Source organism: Bombina bombina, chromosome 6 (genome assembly GCF_027579735.1).
Source record: "Bombina bombina isolate aBomBom1 chromosome 6, aBomBom1.pri, whole genome shotgun sequence".
NCBI classification, from domain to species: Eukaryota; Metazoa; Chordata; class Amphibia; order Anura; family Bombinatoridae; genus Bombina; species Bombina bombina.
This window is the reverse complement of record NC_069504.1, coordinates 954,584,527-954,611,410: the sequence shown is the minus strand read 5'-3', so window position 1 is coordinate 954,611,410 and position 26,884 is coordinate 954,584,527. Positions and strand designations below refer to the sequence as shown.

Genomic DNA, 26,884 nt, shown 5'->3' with positions numbered 1-26,884 from the left:
TTTCATCCTTACTTATGGGATTTATCCTCCTGATAGCAGGTAGTGTCAAAGAGCACCACAGCAGAGCTGTATATATAGCTCCTCTCTCCTCTCCACCCCCAGTCATTCTCTTTGCCTGTGTTAGTAATAGGAAGAGGTAAAGTGAGGTGTTAGTTTTAGATTCTTCAATCAAGAAATTTTTTATTTTTAAATGGTACCGGTGTGTACTATTTTCCTCAGGGAGAAATGGAATGAAGAAAATTTTCTGCCCTGAGGTTGATGATCTTAGCAGACGTAATATAGATCCATTTTGGTTCCCACAGAACTTCTGAAGGTAGTGCAAGAGAACGGTGTCCTGCTACAAGCAGCATTGAGGTATGTTCAGTCTTTTATTTTCTGAGGAGACATGTTATATCAGAACTGGTAAGCAGTAGACCTGTTTGATTGAGGGTGTTACTGGATTCCTGTGTGTTATACATATTGCTGCTACGGTTTGCATATTTATACTGGGCTTGACACTGGAAGAGGCAGCTTGACATATATATGTTTTATATTTAGGTCAGTTGGGCTGCAGTTTTTTATTCGTGTATTGTATACAGGGGACCACATGGCTTTTACTTTTCAAACCGCTTCCCATGCGGTTAAGCTGATTGTAGATGCAACGTCCTTGATGGGCGGGGCCTATTTCGCTCGCCCAGGCGCGCAGTTTTCTTTCTCTAAGAAGGCAGCAGGCATTAGCTCCGGTAGGGCCTAAAGTTATTTTGCAGTCACCGGATCGTTGTCGAGTCCTGAGGGCAGGTAGGCGCCACAGCAGAGATGTGGCGAGGTGCAGGGGCCATTTTCATTGTTAAAGTTTATATTTTGCATTAAAATGTCTCTTTAAGGGTCATTTCTCCTGTACTTATGTGGGTGCAATAATTTTTGGACAAATTAAATCTAATTTCTCTGCAGCTGACTGCCTGGAGATTCAACGCTTAATTTTATCTAAGCGGGGTTTCTTTGATGTGGTCATTAATACTTTGATTCAGGCACGTAAGCCTGTCACTAGAAAGATCTATCATAAGATATGGCGTAAATATCTTTTTTGGTGTGAATCCAAGGGCTACTCATGGAGTAAGGTTAGGATTCCCAAGATTCTGTCTTTTCTCTAAGAAGGATTGGAGAAAGGGTCATCAGCGAGTTCCTTAAAGGGACAGATCTCTGCTTTGTCAATTTTACTTCACAAACGTTTGGCAGATGTTCCAGACGTTCAGTCTTTTTGTCAGACTTTAACCAGAATTAAGCCTATGTTTAGACCAATTGCTCCTCCCTGGAGTTTGAATTTAGTTCTTAATGTTCTTCAAGGGGTTCCGTTTGAACCTATTCATTCCATAGATATTATTTTTATTGGAAAGTTTTGTTTTTAGTTGCTATTTCTTCTGCTCGTAGAGTTTCTGAGCTTTCAGCGTTACAATGTGATTCACCTTATCTTATTTTCCATTCTGATAAGGTAGTTTTACGTACCAAACCTGGTTTCCTTCCTAAGGTTGTTTCTAATAAGAATATTAATCAGGAAATCGTTGTTCCTTCATTATGTCCTAATCCTTCTAAGAAGGAGCGTAAGTTGCATAACCTGGACGTGGTCCGTGCCTTGAAGTTTTACTTGCAGGCGACTAAGGATTTCCGTCAATCATCTTCATTATTCATTGAATATTGTGGAAAGCGTAGGGGTCAGAAAGCTACAGCTACCTCTCTTTCTTTTTGGCTGAAGAGTATCATCCGTCTGGCGTATGAGACTGCTGGACAGCAGCCTCCTGAAAGAATTACGGCTCATTCTACTAGGGCTGTGGCTTCCTCATGGGCATTTAAAAACGATGCTTCTGTTGAACAGATTTGCAATTCTGCAACTTGGTCGTCTCTTCACACTTTTTCCAAATTTTCCAAATTTAATACTTTTGCTTCTTCTGAGGCTGATTTTGGGAGAAAGGTTCTTCAAGCAGTGGTGCCTTCTGTTTAGGTCTCTGTCTTGTCCCTCCCTTTCATCCGTGTCCTGTAGCTTTGGTATTGTATCCCACAAGTAAGGATGAAATCCGTGGACTCGTCATATCTTGTAGAAGAAAAGTAAATTTATGCTTACCTGTTTAATTAATTTCTTCTACGATGTGACGAGTCCACGGCCCTCCCTGTCATTTTTTAAGACAGATTTAGGTTATATATTTTTTGTAAACTTCAGTCACCTCTGCACCTTTAGCTTTTTCTTTCTCTTCCTAACTTCGGTCGAATGACTGAAGGTGGAGAGGAGGGAGGAGCTATATATACAGCTCTGCTGTGGTGCTCTTTGCCACTTCCTGTTAGCAGGAGGATAAATCCCACAAGTAAGGATGAAATCCGTGGACTCGTCATATCGTAGAAGAAATTCATTTATCAGGTAAGCATAAATTTACTTTTTCAAAATTTTATAAGAGGGTATGAAAGGCCAACAGGCAGCATCTGAAAATAAACAGGTACTTTGCTCCAGACCTGCAATGACTGAACATGTCACTAAGTGTGCATATCAGTATAACTGTCACCAGATTTGTATAAAATCCACTGGGTTTAATGTACATATAGAGCATTAATATGAAGCTGATATTGGCTATCATATTGCCCTGTGCACTGCAGTGTTTGTGTCAGGACAGCTCAGTTAAAGGGACATTGTAGAAATCCCCTCTTTACCTTAATTTTGACATTTAAGATATCTGCTTGTGTCTGCTGAAACCGCCACTTATACTGAATATTTAAAATCTGCTTTATCAGCAGTAGAATAGCTATGTAAACTAGAGACAGCAGCAAAAATTAATTTCCCAGAGGGGTGGTAGAGACATTTTAAGATTAATCTTTGATCAGTGATCTCTTATCAGTTGATTATGCATTGTTCCTGTATCCTAAATATAGACATTCAATAGCAGTAGATGCATTATGTGATATATATTATTTTTCATTAACCATGTGATATCTAGAAGGCCATTTTTCCTATCATTTGAAGAGGAACCTTTACTCTTTCAGATGAGAAGTCTTACGTTGTATGGATTTATTTGTTTGTAAGAAAGAGGCTTTTATTAATTTGCTCCTACTTTATCACTCTAAATCTGGTATATAAAGGTTTAATACATGGATGTTTCAGCTTCATCTATATAATACCTAAAGGGTGATGTTGGTCATTGATTAAAAGCTGTGTTTTTAATTTTTCCAGTAAGGTTCCCATGTCTATATATATATATATATATATATATATATATATATATATATATATATATATATATATGAATATATATATATATATATGAATATGTGCGTGTGTATGTATGTATTTATATATTGTTTTGGCTGAGAGAGAAATAATTTATATGGGGTCTGCTGTAATCACCCCTCTTATCCTTTGGTACTTATCCCCATCATGCCAGTGCAATTGCCAGCTATGTCTGACTGAGAAACTCTTACAGTTTTAAAATTTCAGAACCCTTTTTAATTCCAGATCCCTTGGGAGGACATCAGGACTGAAATGATTGAGGACAAGAATCTCACACCAGAAGCCGTAGAGCAGATTGGTGAATACATCAGACTTAGCGGTATGAAGCATGGGTATGAACCATAGAGGTGCTGATGATAAATTGCATATAGTGAAAGTAAAGGGCAGTAGTGTAATTTCAGCTCTTCTTTTTGCATACGTTGCAACACAGAATAATTGGTTCTCGAACTGGAAAAAGATTTTATCTCTGGGAAGCTAATTAAATTGTAGTTATGCCTGTGGAAATTCATCAGAAAAATACTGAATCCCAGCACATTTAGTCAGAAGCATAAATTATAACTAAATGATCCAGCATTGGCTAAGTAAGTATTTTGCAGGTTAGCAAAAAGATTCAGATTACAGACTAAAGAGGAAATACTGGCTATTTGCAAGCATATATTGCCACAAAACAACACATGTTAAGATTATTCAGTGTGTGTCTATATATATATATATATATATATATATATATATATATATATATATAGGGGGTGTTTGTGTGTTGTGTGTCTATATATATATATATATATATATAGGGGGTGTTTGTGTATATATATATATATATATAGGGGGTGTTTGTGTGTGTGTGTATATATATATATATATATATATATATAGGGGGTGTTTGTGTGTGTGTATATATATATATATATATATATATAGGGGGTGTTTGTGTGTGTGTGTGTGTGTGTATATATATATATATATATATATATATATATAGGGGGTGTTTGTGTGTGTGTATATATATATATATATATATATATAGGGGGTGTTTGTGTGTGTGTATGTGTGTATATATATATATATATATATATATATATATATAGGGGGTGTTTGTGTGTGTATATATATATATATAGGGGGTGTTTGTGTTTTTTATATATATATATATATATATATATATATTTATATTATTTATTTATTTTAAAGAGAAAAGCAGCACTAGCTCATATAAAAAATAATACTAGGGAAAATCAGAGCGGTGTGTATAACATAGCTGCATATTTATTATACTATCTTGCAGTACAAGTTATACTCTCCTAACTATAAAAATACTTGGCAATTTCTAAAAAAGGTGGAGCTGTTGCACTTTGTAATAGTTTTCAATATATTGTCCTTCAAAATATGCTGTTTTTTTAAATAATATTTTTTCTGTGCACCAGTTTTAGAACACTGTTGTGTAGTTTTATTGTATTTTTGTTATTTGTTCCTTTGGTGCGGACCAAATCAAGTATTATTTAACAAAGGCGTTACAAATTATAGTTTCTGTAGATATTAATTAATTGTCTGTCACATCAGTCAATAGAAAACATAGAACAAATAAAGTCTAATCCAATGGTGAAGGCATATTCTCTACAGATATTGTTACAATGAATCAAAGCTTGCTATTTTACTATGGATTTTTCAAACCTACAAAATAATGCATCACTCTATGCTTTATGATACTACCAAAGTATGTGATAACCATGTTTACTTATATTGCTAATCTTTCAGTTAGGTACAAAGATATGAGATGCAACATTATACCACCATGCAATGTATAGAATAATTTTTTTTCCCTTTATTATAAACGATCCCAACTACTCCGACTATATTTTTGTTCTCTAATGTTGCTAAGTGTAATTGGAGTGCCTAAATAACTAGACCAGAACCACTGAATGATACTTTAAAACAATAGCTTTTAAAGTATCATTATCTGAAATAACTGACATTAAAGGGCCATAACAGTCTAAAAAAAATCAAATAGCAGCGCTAGTTACACATCTGAGTCATGTAACTAGCACTTTGTAATGCTCGTGGGATATTCCACTATCAGACCAAACTTGGCCAGTAGTCTTCTTATCCCGGCGTCAAGTGGAATGATAGGAAATATCCCAGAGCAGAGTGAGAATTTGTAAAATAAGGTAAGCAGTACTCACAGCAGGCAGGGCAGTACTCAGCGGCAACTGGAAAGTAATCCAGAAGTATGGCAGTTCAAAGGTAAACCAATAGAAGGACTGGGAACAGGCAGGAGTCAGCCACAAAAGGATATACAGCAGTATAGCAGTTCAGGGGTAAACCAATAGAATGGTCAGACTGGCAGAGTTCAGCAACAAAGTAGCAATCCAGTAGTTCAGGGGTTAAGCAAGCAGAGTAGTCAAACAAGCAGAGTTCAGTATCAGTATAGCAATCCAGTAGTTCAGGGGTTAAGGCAAGCAGAGTAGTCAAACAAGCAGAGTTCAGTATCAGAATAGCAATCCAGTAATTCAGGGGTTAAGGCAAGCAGAGTAGTCAAACTGGCTGAGTTCATCAACAGAGTTTCAGTATAGCAATCCAGTAAACAGAAATACACGAAGTAGCACCTATACTTGGGCACAGGTGAGAGAGACTGAGGCACTTACATAGGGAAAACAGGGCGGGCGGTGATGATGTCATCACCTTGCTGCAGTTACACTGCCGCATCCCTAGCAACAGGAGGACTGCCTGAGTCTGTGGCAACGGCCACAGAAAAGCGGAGGAGCAGCTTGACAGAGCCCCCTTCTCAAAGGGTACCTCCGGGACCCTACATAGGCTTGGTGGGATGTGCAGCATGAAATCTGGAGACCTAAGAAGGAGCATGCACATCACAGGTAGGAAGCCAGAAACAATCTGCCATAGAGTAACCCTTCCAGTGTATGAGGTATTGTAGTTGCCTGCGCCTGTATCTGGAGTCCAGGATATTAGCAACCTCATATTCAGGGTCACCATGAATCAGGAGCGTAGGGGGAGGTGGTCGGAGCTGGGTATATCTGTTCTTGATGTAAGGCTTGAGTAATGAGATGTGGTAGACTGAGTGTGAGTGCAGGGTTCTGGGTAAGGCCACTTTGTAGGCAACAGGAGACAGTCTTTTAAGGACCTTGTAGGGGCCGATAAACCTAGGCCCTAATTTGTGACTGGGTTGACGTAGACATATATGTTGAGTAGAGACCCAAACACGTTCACCTACCGAAAAGGCACGAACAGTAGCTCTTTTATGATCAGCAAACCTCTTGTATCTAGAGACAGCTGATCGTAACTGAGAGCAAATACGTTGCCAATGAGTAGTGCGGTTAGTCACATGTCGGTCTGCAGCAGGAACCCCTGTGGACTGAGCAGAAAGAGGAAAGACACGAGGTTGGTAACCTGCTGAAGCTTGAAATGAAGAACATCGTATAGAAGAGTGCCAATGAGTGTTCTTTGCCAGCTCAGCTAGGGGCAACAATTCAGACCAGTTGGTATGGAGAGATTTAACAAAAGTTCTGAAATAGACTTTGAGATCTTGATTCACTCTCTCGGTCAGCCCATTAGTCTAAGGACGGTAGCCGGACGACAAGGAAACGGTGGTTCCAATCAACTTGCAAAAGGTAGAGATGAATTGTGGACCTCTGTCGGAAACAATATTCATGGGAATGCCATGAAATCGTACCACATGTAACAGAAAAAGAGATAACTCTTTGGCAGATGGCAGTTTCTTTAAGGGTACAAAATGAGCCAGTCTGGAAAATCGATCCACCACAACCCAGATAACCATATGATGGTCAGAAGGAGGGAGGTCCACAATGAAACCCATTGTTATGTGTGTCCAAGGTTGTTTGGAAATGGACAATGGTTGGAGTAAGCCAGCAGGCAAGGATCGGGGAGTCTTATTGGCAGCACAAATCGTGCAGGCTTTCACATAATCCTGAGTGTTGGTCTTCATGGTAGGCCACCATACGTGCTTGGAAAGAAGCTTAAAAGTTCTAGTTAAACCAGGATGTCCTGAAAGTTTACTATCATGAGCCCAGGATAGCACAGGGGTGAGTAGGTTCAGAGGTACAAAGAAGATATTGGGAGCCGCGGGGGCTTCAGGAGGCTTTCTAGACTGGGCACATTGCAGTCTTTGAAGAAGAGAAGTGCTAAGTTGGGCAACCACAGGAGGGGGTATAATGTGTTCAATAGGAGCTTCAGAGGAATCACTAGAGTGAGGAAACTGACAGGAAAGGGTGTCAGCCTTTTTATTCTTGGTCCCAGGAAGATAAGAGACCATAAAGTATAAAAAGGGAAAAGAACAAGGCCCACCTGGCCTGTCGAGGATTGAGTCTATGAGCAGTCTCAAGGTACGTCAGATTCTTATGGTCAGTGAGAATCTGAATGGGATTGGCGGTACCCTCTAGCCAATGATGCCATTCAGTCAGAGCCATCTTAATAGCAAAGAGTTCACGATTACCCACGTCATAGTTCTTCTCTGCATGAGTAAAGCGCTTGGAGAAAAAGACTACAGGGTGCTACTTAGAGGATAAAGGATCCCTTTGGGTTAGGACTGCTCCAGCTCCAATTTCGGAGGCGTCAATCTCTAAAGTGAACTGCAGGTCAGGATCAGGATTGCGGAGCACAGGAGCAGAACAAAAGGCCTTTTTCAGGTGAGAGAAGGCATCCACGGCTTCGGGAGGCCAGTTTTTGCAGTCTCTGTTCCGTTTAGTTAACTCAGTGAGGGGAGCAACTATTTGGGAGAAGTTTTTTATAAACTTGCGGTAATAATTGGAGAACCCCAAGAATCTCTGTAGTTCCTTTAATGAGGTGGATTGACGCCATTCCAGGACTGCGGTGAGCTTAGAAGGATTCATGGCAAAACCCTCCTTCGAGATAACATAGCCAAGGAACTGGATCTGAACTTGGTCAAATTAACATTTCTCCAGTTTGGCTACCAGGGAATTGTCTCTGAGTTGAAGAAGTACCTGTCTCACATGTTCATTATGCTCTTCAAGGGTGGAGGAGAAAAAAATAATGTTTTCCAGATAGACGATGACAGTGCGATTGAGGAGGTCACGGAAGACATTGTTGACAAATGCCTGGAAGACAGCAGTGACATTACACAGCCCAAAAGGCATTACGAGGTATTCGTAATGCCCTGATCTTGTGTTGAAGGCAGTCTTCCATTCATGCCCTGGGAATATACGAACAAGATTGTATGCCCCACGTAGATCCAACTTAGTGAAGTAGCGAGCATTCTGGAGCGAATCATAAAGTTCATCGATTAACGGAATAGGATAGCGATTCTTGATAATGATGTTGTTAAGGGCTCTGTAGTCGATACAGGGTCTGAGCCCACCATCCTTCTTACTGACAAAAAAGAACCAGCCCCGGCAGGAGAAGAGGAAGGGCGAATAAAACCTTTAGCTAGGTTCTCCTGAATATACTCCTCCATGGCCTTGGTTTAAGCTTTGGAGAGTGGATAAGTCCTCCCTTTAGGAAGTGGGGTTCCAGGAAAGTGGTCAATCTTGCAGTCATAAGGATGGAGGGGTGGCAGCAGATCAGCTGCTTTCTTTTCAAACATATCAATTAAATCTGCGTAAATTCAGGGAAGGTTTGAAGGGATCTGTAGGCTGTCAATGGGGATGTGGCATAATGGAGTAACTTAAGCCAGACAGGAGTGGAAGCAGGATGTACCCCAGGAGGCCAACTGTCTCTCAGTCCAGTCAAACTGTGGATTGTGTATACGGAGCCAAGGAAGACCAAGGATTACTGGTTGTGCTGGAGAACGAATGACATTGAACTGCAACTGTTCGGTATGAAGGACTCCCACAGTCATGGTTAGGGGTGCTGATTCGAAATGGATTAAACCTGATCCAAGGGGAGTGCCATCCAGAGCAGTTATTTTAAGACAGTGTTTTTTCTGCAGAAGAGGTAAACCTGCCTGAATCATGAAACGGTGATCCAGACAATTTTCAGCTTCCCCTGAATCAATAAAGGCCTGAGTGTGGACAGGATTCTGAAGAAAGGAGATGGTAACAGGTACCAGGATTCGAGAAGATTGAGGGGATTTAGTAGTGACCACCCTTAGAGGTACCCCAGTTTTATCCTCTAAGCATTGGCTTTTCCCGGCAGGATATCACAGTTCTTTAGCTGGTGTGAGTTAGAACCACAGTAGAAACACAGTCTCAATCTCCTTCTTCTCTGTCTTTCAGATTCTGTTGGTTTGAAGGAGGAGAGATCCATGGGTTCCTCTATTAGGTAACTGGAGGTGCTGAAGAGGTAGAGGATGGTCTAGAGATCGGACGAGTAGGAGGATGAGAGGGAAGGATTCTATGAGTTCTTTCTCTCTCGGCTTGTCTCTCCTGAAAGAGAGAATCCAGACTAATACAAAGTGCTATGAATTCATCCAGGGAAGTAGGGACATCACGATAGGTAAGCTCATCCTTGATGCATTCATGCAAACCTCTCCTAAAGGCCGCCTTGAGAGCACTGCTATCCCAACTGGTCTCGAGTGCCAAAGTGCGAAACTCGATGGCGTATTGTGCCACAGTTCTATTACCCTGGCGGAGATCCAAGAGAGAGTATTCTGCAGCAGCAGCACTGCCGGAGGTCCCAAATACAGAAGATAATGCAGAAGTGAAGGCATCGGCATCGTTCAGGAGTTTAAGGATTAGCGCTACTTGGTGTACTTAGTTACACCGTCTGTTTGTGTGCACTCTGTTACAAAAGAGGAGAGACCCAGGTTGGGCCTTGTCTTTCAGTAAGGAAATTATAAAAGTGACTGATGAGACTGGAAAGTGCGGGGCTCATTGCGAAAGTGCAGCCTGCACTGGTTGAGGAAACCCCTACAGTCGGTAGTACCATCATACTTGTCAGGTAATGGTATCCGGGGTATACTTCCAGAAGCAGGGGAATTAGCTGCGGCACTAGCAGCGGGTACTGGCTGTGTAACAACAGGAGCAGCATTCTTTTCTGCAACCAGTGAGGAGAGCAAAGCGGTTATAGCCTGTAGTTTTGAATCCACACTCTGCAAATGTGCGGTGTTTGTTCCCAGCGTCAGACCCTGATGAGTAACTGCATTTGCTACCTCATTTGGGTCTATGGCCCAAGTATAATGTAATGCTCGTGGAATATTCCACTATCAGACCAAACTTGGCCAGTAGTCTTCTTATCCCGGCGTTAAGTGGAATGATAGGAAATATCCCAGAGCAGAGAGAGTTTGTAAAATGAGGTAAGCAGTACTCACAGCAGGCAGAGAAGTACTCAGCGGCAACAGAAAAGTAATCCAGAAGTATGGCAGTTCAGGGATAAACCAATAGAAGACCCAGGAACAGGCAGGAGTCAGCCACAAAAATATATCCAGCAGTATAGCAGTTCAGGGGTAAACCAATAGAATGGTCAGACTGGCAGAGTTCAGCAACAAAGTAGCAATCCAGTAGTTCAGGGGTTAAGCAACAGAGTAGTCAAACAAGCAGAGTTCAGGATCAGTATAGCAATCCAGTAGTTCAGTGGTTAAGGCAAGCAGAGTAGTCAAACAAGCAGAGTTCAGTATAAGTATAGCAATTATTATTATTTTATTAATATACTTTATTTATGAAGCGCCATCATATTCCTCAGCGCTGTCCATGGATACAGTTCATTTAAATAAAACAATAATATAAAACTTCTAAGACACAGGACAAAATTTACAAACACATACAGGAGGAATTGAGGGTCCCATTCCTGTGGAAACCTACAATCTAGAAGGGTAGGGGATTGAGAAACAGGAGGTGAGGACTGCAAGATTGAGAAAGATGTTAATGCAGAGTTAGGGGAGGGAAATGTTGTTAGGTAACAGAAATATTATTAAGTTGGGTGGTAGGCTTCTCTGAACAGAAAAGTCTTCAGAGAGCATTTAAAGTAGTTCAGGGGTTAAGGCAAGCAGAGTAGTCAAACAAGCAGAGTTCAGTATCAGTATAGCAATCCAGTAGTTCAGGGGTTAAGGCAAGCAGAGTAGTCAAGCAGAGTTCAGTATCAGTATAGCAATCCCGTAGTTCAGGGGTTAAGGCAAGCAGAGTAGTCAAACAGGTGGTAGAGTTCATCAACAGAGTATCAATATAGCAATCCAGTAAACAGAAATACAGCACCCAGGAACACATGAAGTAACAAATATACTTGGGCACAGGTGAGAGGGACTGAGGCACTTACATATGGAAGAAAGGGCGGGCGGTGATGATGTCATCACTGTGCTGCAGTTACAGTGCAGCATTCCTAGCAACAGGAGGAATGCCTGCGTCCATGGTAATGGCCACAGCAGAGCGGAGGAGCAGCGTGACACACTTGTAGTTCTCTGCAGGTCCTGAGCGGTACTTCTACTGTGTGTTTAACACCTTTGCAGGGGGGGAGTAAACCGATAAACACACAGTAGCATTGGGTTGATTAGTCTTAAAATGACATGCTCAAATTAGAACATATAATTTTTCGACTATTACCACAGTTTTACCAGTTTCAGGCATGACCACCGACATATATATATATGTGCCATTGTACCCATTTGCCCTCACCCTCCTCAATAGTTGCCATTTGAATTGGCAATGAATTGTATATTTAAAGGTACAGAAAATGTGACAATTTTAACCCTGTAACTGTGTGCCTTTAAGTATGCTCTATATGCTAAAAAGATATTCACAAGTGCACTTTTATATTACATTTTTACCTTTAGCAACGACTCCTGAAATGCTTCCCAACCACCCCCAAGTCTGCAGCTTTTTTTCTATCTTTCAGTTCCGGATGTTACAACCAATGAAAAGTTTACTGTTTGCGCCATTCAATTTCCATTGTCTGCGCTATTAGATCAAGCTGACTTCCTGGGTTCTCAATGAAGAACTGCAGCGCGTGCGTATGTCAGTCTTTCCATCCAGCACACCAATGCAAGTAGGGGATTGTAGTCTGCATTAACAAGGCAGGCGGACTGCTTCGGGAGCGCAGACAAATAAAATTGAATGCCATAGGCAGTAGCTTCTCGTTGGCTGTACTGCCAATGAGAAGTGAGAGGCTGGTGGTGCATCTTAAGAATCTCTTTTAAAGGTAAAAATGTGATATAAAAAGGCAGGTGTAAACTTTATTTTAACGCACAGTGAATACTTAAAGGACCACTAAATACAGTACAGTTGCATAATAAAAAGAAATTCAATAATACCTACTCGAATTTCAAATAAGGAGTAGATTTTTTTTCGGGCAAATTTATTTTTGCTCCCATTTTCCGACCCCCTATATCATGTGACAGAAATCAGCCAATCACAGACTAGTATATGTATACCCTGTGAGCTGTAGCACATGCTCTGTAGAAGCTTGTTCCCCATAAAGTGTGAATATAAAAAGCCTGTGCAAAATTTGATAATGGAAGTAAATTGGAAACTGTCCTTAAACTACATGCTCTTTCTGAATTTAAATGTGTCCTTTAAAGGGTTAAAAATGTCACATTTATTGTCCCTTTTACTCTTTGAGAAGTTAGGTACCTGTGTTATATTTTCTTATATGTAGTTTTTTTTTTTATTATTTTCCAAGTTATATACTATCCTAGGTTGGCTAATAATTATGAGAACTCTCCATCCAGTGATAGAGTTTTATTTATATATTGACCACAATACTTTAGAAAAACTTACCAAATGATGTATCTACATATCTCCCCTTAGACTTTAATGGTGGTTTTCTGTTGAAAAACATTAGATATGTTCTTCTATAGGATTGTGATCAACTTCTAAGTCACTAAGATTTAGAGAATGTCTTCAGTATTTAGTGAGCTAGATCATTAGAATTAACTTGGGAGACTTTTCTCACAAAAATTCTGGACAACCAGTGGGTGACCCAGGGAAAATGGTAGATATGTTGATGATCAGATTTAAATAGCTGCAACGTTGTAAAGGATTGAAAACTTTTCATGATTCTATGCACAAATAATGAATCAAACAATGTATATATATGTATGTATATATATATATATATATATATATATATATATATATATATATACACACACACACACACACCTAAAGGGTCGGTATGCACCAATTTTCATATAACTGCATGTAATAGACATTACTATAAAGAAGAATATGCAGATACTAATATTAACATCCAGTATAAAGACTTTTAAAAACTTTCTTAGAAGCTCCCAGTTTAGCATTGTTGATGAGGTTAGTCTGGGACACCCACTGAAAGGGGTTGAGTAAACAAGAAGAGCAGACACTCCCCCCTTTCCCCCTTCTTGCATATGAAAAGACAGATTAGATAAACAGGAACATGCAGGAGTCTGTAAACGTGTGTATACATCTGGCACTGTGTAGCTTGGTTAGGAGTCTAAAAATAAGCACAATGTTCTTAAAAAATAAAGCAAAACTATACATTTTTCCAAAAACACTTCCAGAAATGCTATATAAATGGATCATCTACAAAACATTTATACAAAGAAACATCTACTGTAGAATGTCCCTCTAAGAGTATTGCCTTTAAGAAATCAGTTACACTTACATTCTCTTCTGTTCTCATAGCAGCTGCTGTTATCTAGATAGAAAGAGTGGGATGTGTTATTCCATTAGACAGTGCTTTTTATGGGAAAAGCTAAAACACTTGGCACAACTTCTACACTAATAATTTAATTAAACAGATATTAAATGGTAGGTGACACAGAGTTGCAGACAAGTATATACTAGAACTCAAAATGTAAAAGAACAAAGTAAATAGGAGTAGTAAACATAAATGTAATCTTAACAAAAATATAGTGGGTCACCTAATCAAAGACCCATCTGGGTTACATAACTTACATAAGACATACTATAAGTCCCAGTGAAGATGGAATTCTAATAGGAGTATGTTAGTGAGAGAGGGGTATTGTGTATAAACTGAGAGGGATAAACTACTATGTATTCTCCTAGGTCTCAGAGCATACCTTGCTCAAATCAGTTAAATATTTCCCACAGTTATTAATACAGTTTGACTATATCTATTAGGTCCAGAAACCAAATGATAAACTCCTTCCAGAAGTGGTATTAATATAGAGTTATCCAGACTAATATACCCAACTGCATAATTTATTGTAGAGTCATAAAAACAAATATCCTGCAGACCTTCAATCAAGAGAGTAAGTTTACTTCCCTTTAATATCTAGAGCAGTGATTTGCAACCTTTTTTTTGCATGTGGCACACCACCATCCCAAAATTTTACAAAATCACACATTGTAGCCTAATACAGGATATATATATACACTGTACTGTGCTGTCATGCCATGCCTCCTACAAACTATACATGACATATTGACATTCATTCACAAACAATCATAATGATTGTCTGTGAATGAATGTCAATGTCATGGTTGTAAATGATGCCTGATGATTCTGTCACATACCTCACAATATTTAAAAATTTGAAAGAGGGACACCCCCGCACTGTTGTCAGTCTGCCGCGGCACACCTGAGGATCTCTCACGGCACACTGGTTGAAAAACACTGATCTAGAGAACCCCTATGGTCAGGTTGAGAATAATGCTAAAAGATAAAGTCTCTCCCTTTTTAGATCACTGTTTACTATTGTATGGCAAAAAAGAAATCTCAGGAGTACTAAGCAGTATATCAGATACACATCTATATAGCTTCACAATCAATAGTACTAGATAAAAATACAAGTTGCTAGATCTGTTTATCAAAGGTATTAAAGTTTAATAATTACTGTAGAGCTTTGTAAATGGTGTCTCTATAGAAAAGTCCAACAGTACATAATATATATTTAACAATTGTCTGTAGTCAGCAAAAAGTTATTAAAACCAAAGGACTAATCTTCCCTCTATATGAATAACCGCATATACCTTTCACCCCTCATGCTTTAAAATGTCTCTCAAAGACCCCTTGCAAAGTACCTCCAGGGCCGTAAAGCTAGTGGTAAAGCATAGATTAGCAATATCTTGTTACCCCCAGGCAAGGGGGGTTGTTGTAGATATGATCTCTTATATGCCACTGAAGGCCTCAATGGTCCAGAATGGAAAAACAGAATGTCCATAGAATATTGAGATTACTAAATTCTAGAGATTTTACTGGATTCATTATTGCAAATATCATTGCCAGATTACTCCTGGATTAGCTGATAAACTTTGGATTTAAAGTTTCTCTTGTTCGCCTTCTAATATATCCCTAAAATTAACTCCCCACCATTAAAGGGACACGAAACCCAACATTTTTCTTTCCTTATTGAGATAGAGAATGCAATTTTTAACAACTTTCTCATTCTTTTTTCAATTATTCTTTGTTATCTTGGTATCTTTTGATGAAAAGCAGAGACATAAGTTCAGGATCATACAAGTGTCTGGAGCACTATATGGCAGCAGTTTTCCAAGAATGTTATCAGTTTGCAAGAGCACTAGTAGTAGCGCTATTTCCTGCCATGTAGTGCTCCAGACACCTACCTAAGTATCTCTTCAACAAAGAATACTATGGGAACTAAGGAAATGTGATAATAGAAGTAAATTGGAAACATTTTTGAAATTGTATGCTCTGTCTGAATCAAAAAGAACATTTTGGGGTTTCATATCCATTTAAATAAATTAACCCATCTTTAAATTATCTCCCCTAATATTACCCACTCTTAAAATGAACCCCTATCCCAAAATAACTACCACCCATTGTGTGCCCCCTGCAAACCCCCACCACTACAAATCACTCATTGCTAAGCCCCCTAAGTTAAATATATAAAGTAAATAAAAAAAATAAAATAAAAAATTGAAACCCTCTTAGTAGCAAAAGGGTCCTCTTCTCACAATCCTGTAGCATGGTTTAGTTCCTCTTGCTTGAAGATTCTCTATGTAAAGGGTACGACCGGGCAGGCTAACTGTCACAGTTAAAAGGAAACACCTTGAGATTTTTTTAGAGATTGTTTAGTTTTGCAGGGAAACAACTTTGCAATGTACTTGTATTATTTATTTTGCCCCTTTTAATATAGTTCAGCTTTTAGGCCTTGTTGTCTGCAGACTCAATGTTGGATTGGTTACTCAAAAAAAGGCAAATGGTGGGTGGAGTTTGGCTATGGAAAAACAATTTCAGTAAAAAAAATAAAAACATTTTACCTTGGCTGATTATTCTATAGTAACACAACAAAAATGAATTGTAATTACATGGTGTTTACTGTCCCTTTAAGTCCACCCATTATTCTAATTGGTTGATGTCAAAATTAAAAATATGAATGGGGTATATTTGAGGATAAGGAGTTCATTTTAAAGGGAGTATACATTTTATGTGTTCAACAAGTCCTGCTTGGGAGCCTCAAGAATTGCAGTTCCCTAGCTGAACACAGCCAGTGAATAGTCTCTTATTAAAAATATAGTAGATTGTTACCTCTCTGAAGTTATAACTACCCAGCACAAACCACAAACAGTTGGGGTCAGCCACATGTAGATACTGTTCAGTTGGTTGGAGTTTTCAAAATCAGCAGAGTGGTCAAGAAGAAGAAATAGCGAGAAATGTCTGTTGGCTTTTGCAGTAATCATGCTTGACCTAGGGGAGGGAGGAAAGGTTGAGTATATTGGTAAAAACTTGTGCTAGGATAGAAGAGAGGTAAGGCCATTTTGATGGCATAGTATCAAGCGGTCAATTTGAGAGGCGGCAGTTGAGTGGACACTTTTCTACTGGTGGTAACTGAGCAGTGTATGGGAAATAATTGTCTGTTTCTAGCACTTGTCTAATGGAGATGATGTTTTACTGAATAGGGGATTACCATCATATGATAAATTTGTAGTTGGAAAGGTCTGCTTGAGTATTTGGTTTCCTTCAAAGAAACTTGGCCCTACTAGAGCATCTTTTAGGTAGTGTGTGAGTTTGGTATGCTGAGGTTGGGCTTAGTGCATTTGGAGTGGTGTATGGTTGGTAGACGCTGTTTGAATGATAGATGACAGTGAGCATTTGTAGTGTGCCACAGCAGCAAAGCAAGGGCAGGCAATGGTAAAGAAAATTTGAGGGTAGGGTCTGGATACATATTTGAGAGTGTAAAGCATGAACAGGGATCCTGAGGGGTATAGTAAGCGAGTGATAATCAGAGTGAGTAGAGCCTATAGCTTGCATGTTCTTGCAGATACAAGCAGGGGTTCAGGAGGATTAAAGGGGTATAGTTATCAAAAGACCATTATAGTGAGTTAACAAAGTTGGGAAAGGCCAAAAGAACTTGAAAAGTTTGAAAGTAGAGAGACATATGTTCATAGGAATTTTGAAATCACCTAGAATGGTAGAATGTTGGAAGAAAGAGAGGAAGCCAGGCTGCAAAGAGGTAAATAAATCATTTATATAGTCCAGGGAAACACAAGAAGACAGAGAGAGAGTAGAGAAAAAATGTATAACATAATATCAAAAGATCTAATATAAGGAGGTGGTGTAGAGGGCATGCACGTACAGTAGGGTGCATATAGGGTTAATGTAGAGATGAAGGGGTGTTATATAGCAATAAACAGAATGGGCTTTTCATAGATCACAAGAGAAAGAGACTGGGTCAGGAGAGTGGTAGCTAATGGGATTAAGGCTGCAGAGGTTTTGTGTATTTTAAGGAAATGTTAGATTAGTTTGGGACATATTTTTATAACGAGGGCCAGGATTAGGTGAAATATATCAAGCAGTCAATAGGAGAATTAGACAGAACCTGCACTGTGAAATTGTTTTCTTTCATACAGGTGGTGAGAGTCCACGGTCCATTACTCATGGGAATTACTCTTCTCTGCCACTAGGAGTAGGCAAAGATTCCCAAACCCCAAGAGCTCTATAAAACTTCTCCCACCTCACACATACATTAGTCTTTTTTTGGTTGAAGAATGAAGATGTGCATAGGATTCTTCAGAGAAAGGTTTTTTTTTTGTCTATGTTGAGGCCTAGTTCCCCTCAGTGCTTATCAGAGGGATGTATTTGGGGTTTGGTTTATGTTGCTTTGTTTTCATGGGAAATCTTTCATAAACCCTCTGTAATCGGTTGCAGGGTTAGTGCACGTCCCTTAGTCTCTTAAAGGGACAGTCTAGTCCAAAATAAACTTTCATGATTCAGATAGAGAATGTAATTTTAAACAATTTTCAAATTGACTTTTATCACCAATTTTGCTTTGTTCTTTTGGTATTCTTAGTTGAAAGCTAAACCTAGGAGGTTCATATGCTAATTCCTAAGCCCTTGAAGGCCGCCTCTTCTCTCAGGGCATTTTGACAGTTTTTCACCACTAGAGGGTGTTAGTTCATGTGTGTCATATAGATAACACTGTGCTCAGGCACGTGGAGTTCAGGTGAGCCAGCTCTGATTGGCTAAAATGGATGTCTCTCAAAAGAACTGTAATAAGGGGGCAGTTTGCAGAGGATTAGATACAAGGTAATCACAGAGGTAAAAAGTGTATTTACATAACTGTGTTGGTTGTGCAAAACTAGGGAATGGGTAATAAAGGGATTATCTATCTTTTTAAACAATAAAAATTCTGGTGTAGACTGTCCCTTTAAGAGCTGCAGGTATTTTTGTGTGCCGGATTTGCTTGTCAGGTTAGTGCAAGTCCCTTTAGTGTTCCTGTGAAAACTAAAGGGACGTTGAACAAATTTGAAAGGCAGCTACTTGGTCTTCTTTGTTTACTTTTACTAAATTCTACCATTTTGATGTTTTTGCTTCTTCTGAAGCAGCCTTTGGTAGTAGGTTCTTCAGGCAGTTGTCTCAGTTTGATGATTATGCCTGTTTTAAAGAGTAATATAAAAGAAAAAAAAAAGATTGCTTTGGGCTTGTGGATTTATTTTCTCAGGGAGAATATGTTTTTAAATCCCTCCCTTTATGTTATTACTTGTGGTCTCCACAGCTTAGGTATTAGTTCCCATGAATAATGGATTGTGGACTCTCACCACCTGTATGAAAGAAAAAATAATTTATGCTTACCTGATTAATTTCTTTCATGGTGGTGAGAGTCCACAAGACCCCACCCTTTGTTTTTTGGGGGTTAGAATTTTTCAGCACATCTTTTTCCCCTGCTACTTTTGTGGCTCCTATTCTCTTACCTCACTTGCTTAGCTATAGGTTACACTGAGATATGTGTGAGGTGGGAGGGGTTTTATAGAGCTCTTAGGATTTAGGATTCGTTGCCTCCTCCTAGTGGTAGAGAAGAAAAATTCCCATGAGTAATGGATAGTGGACTCTCACCACCATGAAAGAAATACATTTATCAAGTAGGCATACATTATGTTTTTCCTTAATGTGTTTTCAATGATTTGTTATACCAGCTGCAGAGTATAAACTGTATATGACATTGTTTTTCTGTTTTTTTTGTTTATGAAATAGCTGGTTTTGATCTTTGAAACCACAACCCATCAAAATAAGTTGAGCTTGCAATGCAATTAGATATCCTTATTTTATCTTTTTTTTATATACATAATTTTTTTTACATTATCTCTATCTGTAAACCAATGCCCAATACAATTGAAAATTGAAATTTGTTATCTCACGTACCTCCCACTGGGAGTGTAATTTCTTCTGCTGGCTGTGTTTAACCAGCTTTTCTATCGCCGATACTTTAATATATAATATAATTCATATAAAAACAGAGTAAAATTAGATATTCGTAAACAACTTAATACATTCCAGCAGGTAAAATGAATCATTATGAACAAATTAAAGGGAAAAAATTAGTATATACTGTTCCTTTAATGGTGATGGGATTTAAAGTATTGTTTCTGTTCCTATGTCAAGAATGAGGAGGTGGCGAATAAGGACATGGGTTGAGAGATAAGAGGGTAGGATTAAAATATATGGAGGGTTGGTGTGAGGATGTTTTGTATAGTGATTTAGGGTGATGTAGATAAAAGAAGGGACAGAACATATCAGTAGCAAATCAATCCTGAATAAACCATCTTTTTGTGAGAGGATCAAACAGCAGATTTACACTTTCTTATCTGAGACAAAGGAGAAATTTATGGCAGGATCTGGATGTGTCAGAGCAAAAGGCATAAGACAGAAAGAGAGGGACCGAGAAACACCAGCAAGGTTAAAGCTGTAAAACCATAAAAATAAGTATAAGCAAGGGTGTCAGATAATGTTAAAAACTAATTTAGAAAATGGTAATGGAAGCTGGGAAACCTGTTAATTGTATGGGCAGTGTATGCTGATGGCATGGGCAGTGTATGCTGATGGCATGGGCAGTGTATGCTGATGGCAGGGGCAGTGTATGCTGATGGCATGGGCAGTGTACGCTGATGGCATGGGCAGTGTATGCTGATGGCATGGGCAGTATACGCTGATGGCATAAGCAGTGTATGCTGATGTCATGGGCACAATATACGCTGATGGCATGGGCAGTGTATGCTGATGGCATGGGCAGTGTATGCTGATGGCACAGGCAGTGCAGGCTGATGGCATGTGCTGTATACGCTGATGGCATGAGCAGTGCAGGCTGATGGTATGGGCAGTGTACCCTGATGGTATGGGCAGTGTACCCTGATGGTATGGGCAGTGTACCCTGATGGTATGGGCAGTGTATGATGGCATGGGCAGTATACGTTGATGGCATGGGCAGTATATGCTGATGGCATGAGCAGCATATGCTGATGGTATGGGCAGTATAAGCTGATGGTATGGGCAGTATAAGCTAATGGCATGGGCAGTATAAGCTAATGGCATGGGCAGTATACGCTGATGGTATGGGCAGTATACGCTGATGGCATGGGCAGTATACGCTGATGGCATGGGCAGTATGTTCTGGTGTCATGGGCATTGCAGGCTGATGGCATGGGCAGTTTATGCTGATGGCACGGGCAGTTTATGCTGATGGCATGGACAGTTTATGCTGATGGCATGGGCAGCGTATGCTGATGGCATGGGCAGTATGTTCTGTTGGCATGGGCATTGCAGGCTGATGGCATGGGCAGTTTATGCTGATGGCATGGGCAGTGTATGATGATGATGGCATGGGCAGCGTATGCTGATGGCATGGGCAGTATTCAATCCTGAATAAACCCACTTTTCTCCAACATAGGTGTGTCCGGTCCACGGCGTCATCCTTACTTGTGGGATATTCTCTTCCCCAACAGGAAATGGCAAAGAGCCCAGCAAAGCTGGTCACATGATCCCTCCTAGGCTCCGCCTTCCCCAGTCATTCTCTTTGCCGTTGTACAGGCAACATCTCCACGGAGATGGCTTAGAGTTTTTTGGTGTTTAAATGTAGTTTTTATTCTTCAATCAAGAGTTTGTTATTTTAAAATAGTGCTGGTATGTACTATTTACTCTGAAACAGGAAAGAGATGAAGATTTCTGTTTGTAAGAGGAAAATGATTTTAGCAACCGTTACTAAAATCGATGGCTGTTTCCACACAGGACTGTTGAGAGGAATTAACTTCAGTTGGGGGAAACAGTGAGCAGACTTTTGCTGCTTGAGGTATGACACATTTCTAACAAGACTCGGTAATGCTGGAAGCTGTCATTTTCCCTATGGGAACCGGTAAGCCATTTTCTTAGTTTAAGTAAAAGAATAAAGGGCTTCATTGGGCTTAAAAAACTGGTAGACATTTTTCTGGGCTAAAACGATTACTTTACTAAGTATATTTGGCAGATTATTACTTTTAATAGTTGTTAAATCTTGGGGATTGTTTTAATAAAAACGGCAGGCACTGTATTGGACACCTTTTTCACTGGGGGCCTTTTCTAGTCATAGACAGAGCCTCATTTTCGCGCCTCTAATGCGCAGTTGTTTTTGGAAAGCATGGCATGCAGATGCATGTGTGAGGAGCTAAGAACCACTGAAAAAGCTTATAGAAGGCATCATTTGGTATCGTATTCCCCTCTGGGCTTGGTTGGGTCTCAGCAAAGCAGATACCTGGGATTGTATAGGGGTTAAATGTAAAAACGGCTCCGGTTCCGTTATTTTAAGGGTTAAAGCTTTCAAATTTGGTGTGCAATACTTTTAAGGCTTTAAGTTACTGTGGTGAAATTTTGGTGAAATTTGAACAATTCCTTCATACTTTTTCACATATTCAGTAATAAAGTGTGTTCAGTTTGAAATTTAAAGGGACAGTAACGGTTTTATTGCAAAACGTTTTTTGTGCTTTGTTGACAAGTTTAAGCCTGTTTAACATGTCTGAACCATCAGATAACGATGTTCTATATGTATGAAAGCCAATGTGTCTCCCTATTTAAATATATGTGATATATTTGTGTCATAATGTCCAAACAAAGTAGGGATAATAATGCCATAGATATGATATTGCCCAAGATGATTCCTCTAATGAGGGGAGTAAGCATGGTACTGCATCATCCCCTTCTGTGTCTACACCAGTTTTGCCCACACATGAGGCCCCTAGTACATCTAGTGCGCCAATACTTATTACCATACAACAATTAAATTCTATTGCATGCATTTTTTTCCAAAATGCCTACTTATTAGAGAAAGCGTGATTGCTCTGTTTTAAACACTGAAGAGCAAGAGGACGCTGATGATAACTGTTCTGACATACCCTCACACCTATCTGAAGGGGCCAGGAGGGAGGTTTTGTCTGAGGGAGAAATTTCAGATTCAGGGAAAATTTCTCAACAAGCAGAACCTGATATTGTAACATTTAAATTTCAACATCTCCACGCACTACTTAAGGAGGTATTATCTACTCTGGATGATTGTGACAATTGGTCATTCCAGAAAATTTAGGTGAGATGGACAAGTTCCTAGAGGTTCCGGTGCCCCCCGATGTTTTTCCTATACCCAAGGCGGACATAGTAAATAAGGAGTGGGAAAGGCCCGGCATACCTTTTGTCCTCCCCCTATATTTAAGAAATTAGTTCCTATAGTCGACCCCAGAAAGGACTTATAGCATACAGTCCCCAAGGTCGAGGGGGCGGTTTCTACTCTAAACAAACGCACTTCTATTCCTATAGAAGATAGTTGTGCTTTCAAGATCCTATGGATTAAAGGTTAGAGGGTTTGCTTAAAAAGATGTTTGTTCAGCAAGGTTACCTTCTACAACCAATTTCATGCATTGTTCCTGTCACTACAGCTGCGTGTTTCTGGTTCGAAGAACTAGAAAAGTCGCTCAATAAAGAATCTTCGTACGAGGAGGTTTTGGACAGAGTTCAAGCTCTTAAATTGGCTAACTCTTTTTTATTTTAGATGCCGCTTTGCAATTAGCTAGATTAGCGGCGAATAATTCAGGGTTTGCTATCGTGGCGCGCAGAGCGCTTTTGCTTAACATCCCTTTCAAGGGTAAAACACTGTTTGGCCCTGACTTGAAAGAGATTATTTCAGACATCACTGGGGGAAAGGGCCACGCCCTTCCTCTGGATAGGTCTTTTAAGGCTAAAAAGAAGCCACATTTTCGTCCCTTTCGCAGAAACGGACCAGCCTCAAATTCTACACCCTCTAAGCAAGAGGGTAATACTTCTCAAACCAAGCCAGCCTGGAGGCCGATGCAAGGCTGGAACAAGGGTAAGCAGGCCAAGTCACCTGCCACTGCTACCAAAACAGCATGAAGTGTTGGCCCCCGATCTGGGAAGGATCTGGTGGGGGGCAGACTTTCTCTCTTTGCTCAGGCTGGGGCAAGAGATGTTCAGGATCCTTGGGCGCTAGAAATAGTTTCTCAAGGTTATCTCCTGGAATTCAGGGAACTACCCCCAAGGGGAAGGTTCCACGGGTCTCAATTATCTTCGAACAGGCATTCTTACACTGTGTAGAAGACCTGTTAAGCATGGGAGTGATTCATCCTGTTCCATTAGGAGAACAAGGGATGGGTTTTTACTCCAACCTGTTCATAATTCCCAAAAAAGAGGGAACATTCAGACCTATTTTAGATCTCAAGATTCTAAACAAGTTTCTAAGGGTTTCATCATTCAAAATGGAAACCATTCGAACGATCCTTCCTACCATCCAGGAAGGTCAATTCATGACCACGGTGGACTTAAAGGATGCGTACCTACGTATTCCTATCCACAAGGAACATTTTCGGTTCCTAAGGTTCGCCTTTCTGGACAAGCATTACCTGTGGCACTTCCATTCGGATTAGCCACTGCTCCAAGGATTTTCACAAGGGTACTAGGGTCCCTTCTAGCGGTGCTAAGACCAAGGGGCATTGCAGTAGTACCTTACTTGGACGACATCCTGATTCAAGTGTCGTCTCTGTCAAAAGCAAGGGCTCATACGGACATTGTCCTAGCCTTTCTCAGTTCTCACAGGTGGAAAGTGAACATAGAAAAAAGTTCTCTGTCCCCGTCAACAAGAGTTCCCTTCTTGGGAACAATAATAGTTTCCTTAGAAATGAAGGTTTTTCTGACAGAGGCAAGAAAATCAAAACTTCTAAGCTCTTGTCAGGTACTTCATTCTGTTCTTCTTCCTTCCATAGCGCAGTCCATGGAAGTAATAGGGTTGATGGTTGCGGCAATGGACATAGTTCCTTTTGCACGAATTCATCTAAGACCATTGCACCTGGGCATGCTCAGACAGTGGAATGGGGATTATACAGACTTGTCTCCGACGATACAAGTAGATCAAATAACCAGAGATTCACTCCGTTGGTGGCTGACCCTGGACAACCTGTCACAGGGAATGAGCTTCCGCAGACCAGAATAGGTCATTGTCACGACCGACGCCAGTCTGGTGGGCTGGGGCGCGGTCTGGGAACCCCTGAAAACTCAGGGTCTATGGTTTCGGGAAGACTCTCTTCTCCCGATAAACATAATGGAACTGAGAGCGATATTCAATGCTCTCAAGGCTTGGCCTCGACTAGCAAAGGCCAAATTCATAAGGTTTCAATCAGTCATCATGACGACTGTTACATATATCAACCATCAGGGGGTAACAAGGAGTTCCCTGGCGATGGAGGAGCATCCGGGGGAGTGGGAACTCCATCTGGAAATCTTTGCCCAAATAACTCAATTATGGGGCATTCCAGACTTGGTTCTGATGGCCTCTCGTCAGAACTTCATGGTCCCTTGTTACGGGTCCAAATCCAGGGATCCCAAGGCGACTCTATTGGATACAATAGTAGCACCTTGGATCTTCAACCTAGCTTATGTATTCCCACCGTTTCCTCTCATTCCCAGGCTGGTAGCCAGGATCAATCTGGAGAGGGCTTCGGTGACCTTGATAGTTCCTGTGTGGCCACGCAGGACTTGGTATGCAGACCTGGTGAATGTGTCATCGGCTCCACCATGGAAGCTACCTTTGAGACAGGACCTTCTTATTCAGGGTCCTTTCGAACATCCGAATCTGGTTTTCCTCCAACTGACTGCTTGGAGTTTGAGCGCTTGATTTTATCAAAGCGTGGGTTTTCAGATTCTGTAATAGATACTCTTATTCAGGCTAGAAAGCCTGTAACTAGAAAAATTTACCATAATATATGGAAAAAATATATCTGTTGGTGTGAATCTAAAGGATTCCCATGGAACAAGATAAAAATTCCTAAGATTCTTTCCTTTCTACAAGAAGGTTTGGAGAAAGGATTTTCTGCGAGTTCTCTGAAGGGACAGATCTCTGCTTTATCTGTTTTACTTCACAAAAGGCTGGCAGCTGTGCCAGACGTTTAAGCGTTTGTTCAGGCTCTGGTTAGAATCAAGCCTGTTTACAGACCTTTGACTCTTCCCTGGAGTCTTAATCTAGTTCTTTCAGTTCTTCAAGGGGTTCCGTTTGAACCCTTACATTCCATAGATATTAAGTTATTATCTTGGAAAGTTTTGTTTTAGGTTGCAATTTCTTCCGCTCTGCGCTGCAGTGTTCTCCGCCTTATCTGGTCCATGCAGATAAGGTGGTTTTTACGTACTGAGCCTGGTTTTCTTCCGAAGGTTGTTTCCAACAAAAATATTAACCAGGAGATAGTTGTACCTTCTTTGTGTCCGAATCCAGTTTCATAGAAGGAACGTTTGTTACACAATTTGGACGTTGTCCGTGCTCTAAAATTCTATTTAGATGCTACAAAGGATTTCAGACAAACATCTTCCTTGTTTGTTGTTTATTCTGGTAAAAGGAGAGGTCAAAAAGCAACTTCTACCTCTCTATCTTTTTGGCTTAAAAGCATCATCAGATTGGCTTATGAGACTGCCGGACGGCAGCCTCCTGAAAGAATCACAGCTCATTCCACTAGGGCCGTGGCTTCCACATGGGCCTTTAAGAACGAGGCTTCTGTTGATCAGATATGTAAGGCAGCGACTTGGTCTTCACTGCACACTTTTACCAAATTTTACAAATTTGATACTTTTGCTTCTTCTGAGGCTATTTTTGGGAGAAAGGTTTTGCAAACCGTGGTGCCTTCCATCTAGGTGACCTGATTTGCTCCCTCCCATCATCCGTGTCCTAAAGCTTTGGTATTGGTTCCCACAAGTAAGGATGACGCCGTGGACCGGACACACCTATGTTGGAGAAAACAGAATTTATGTTTACCTGATAAATTACTTTCTCCAACGGTGTGTCCGGTCCACGGCCCGCCCTGGTTTTTTAATCAGGTCTGATGATTTATTTTCTTTAACTACAGTCACCACGGTATCATATGATTTCTCCTATGCAAATATTCCTCCTTTACGTCGGTCGAATGACTGGGGAAGGCGGAGCCTAGGAGGGATCATGTGACCAGCTTTGCTGGGCTCTTTGCCATTTCCTGTTGGGGAAGAGAATATCCCACAAGTAAGGATGACGCCGTGGACCGGACACACCGTTGG

At 40.3% G+C, this 26,884-nt stretch overlaps 1 protein-coding gene across 1 annotated transcript in view; it reads left to right on the top strand.

The window, feature by feature from the left end:
- The window catches only part of LOC128663982 (histidine--tRNA ligase, cytoplasmic), a 354,313-nt gene that overhangs the window by 164,747 nt on the left and 162,682 nt on the right, over positions 1 to 26,884 (top strand). Inside the window, exon 9 of the mRNA XM_053718604.1 lies at positions 3,473 to 3,566. Coding sequence (XP_053574579.1) covers positions 3,473 to 3,566 — 94 coding nt within the window. The remainder of the gene's footprint in view (positions 1 to 3,472; positions 3,567 to 26,884) is intronic.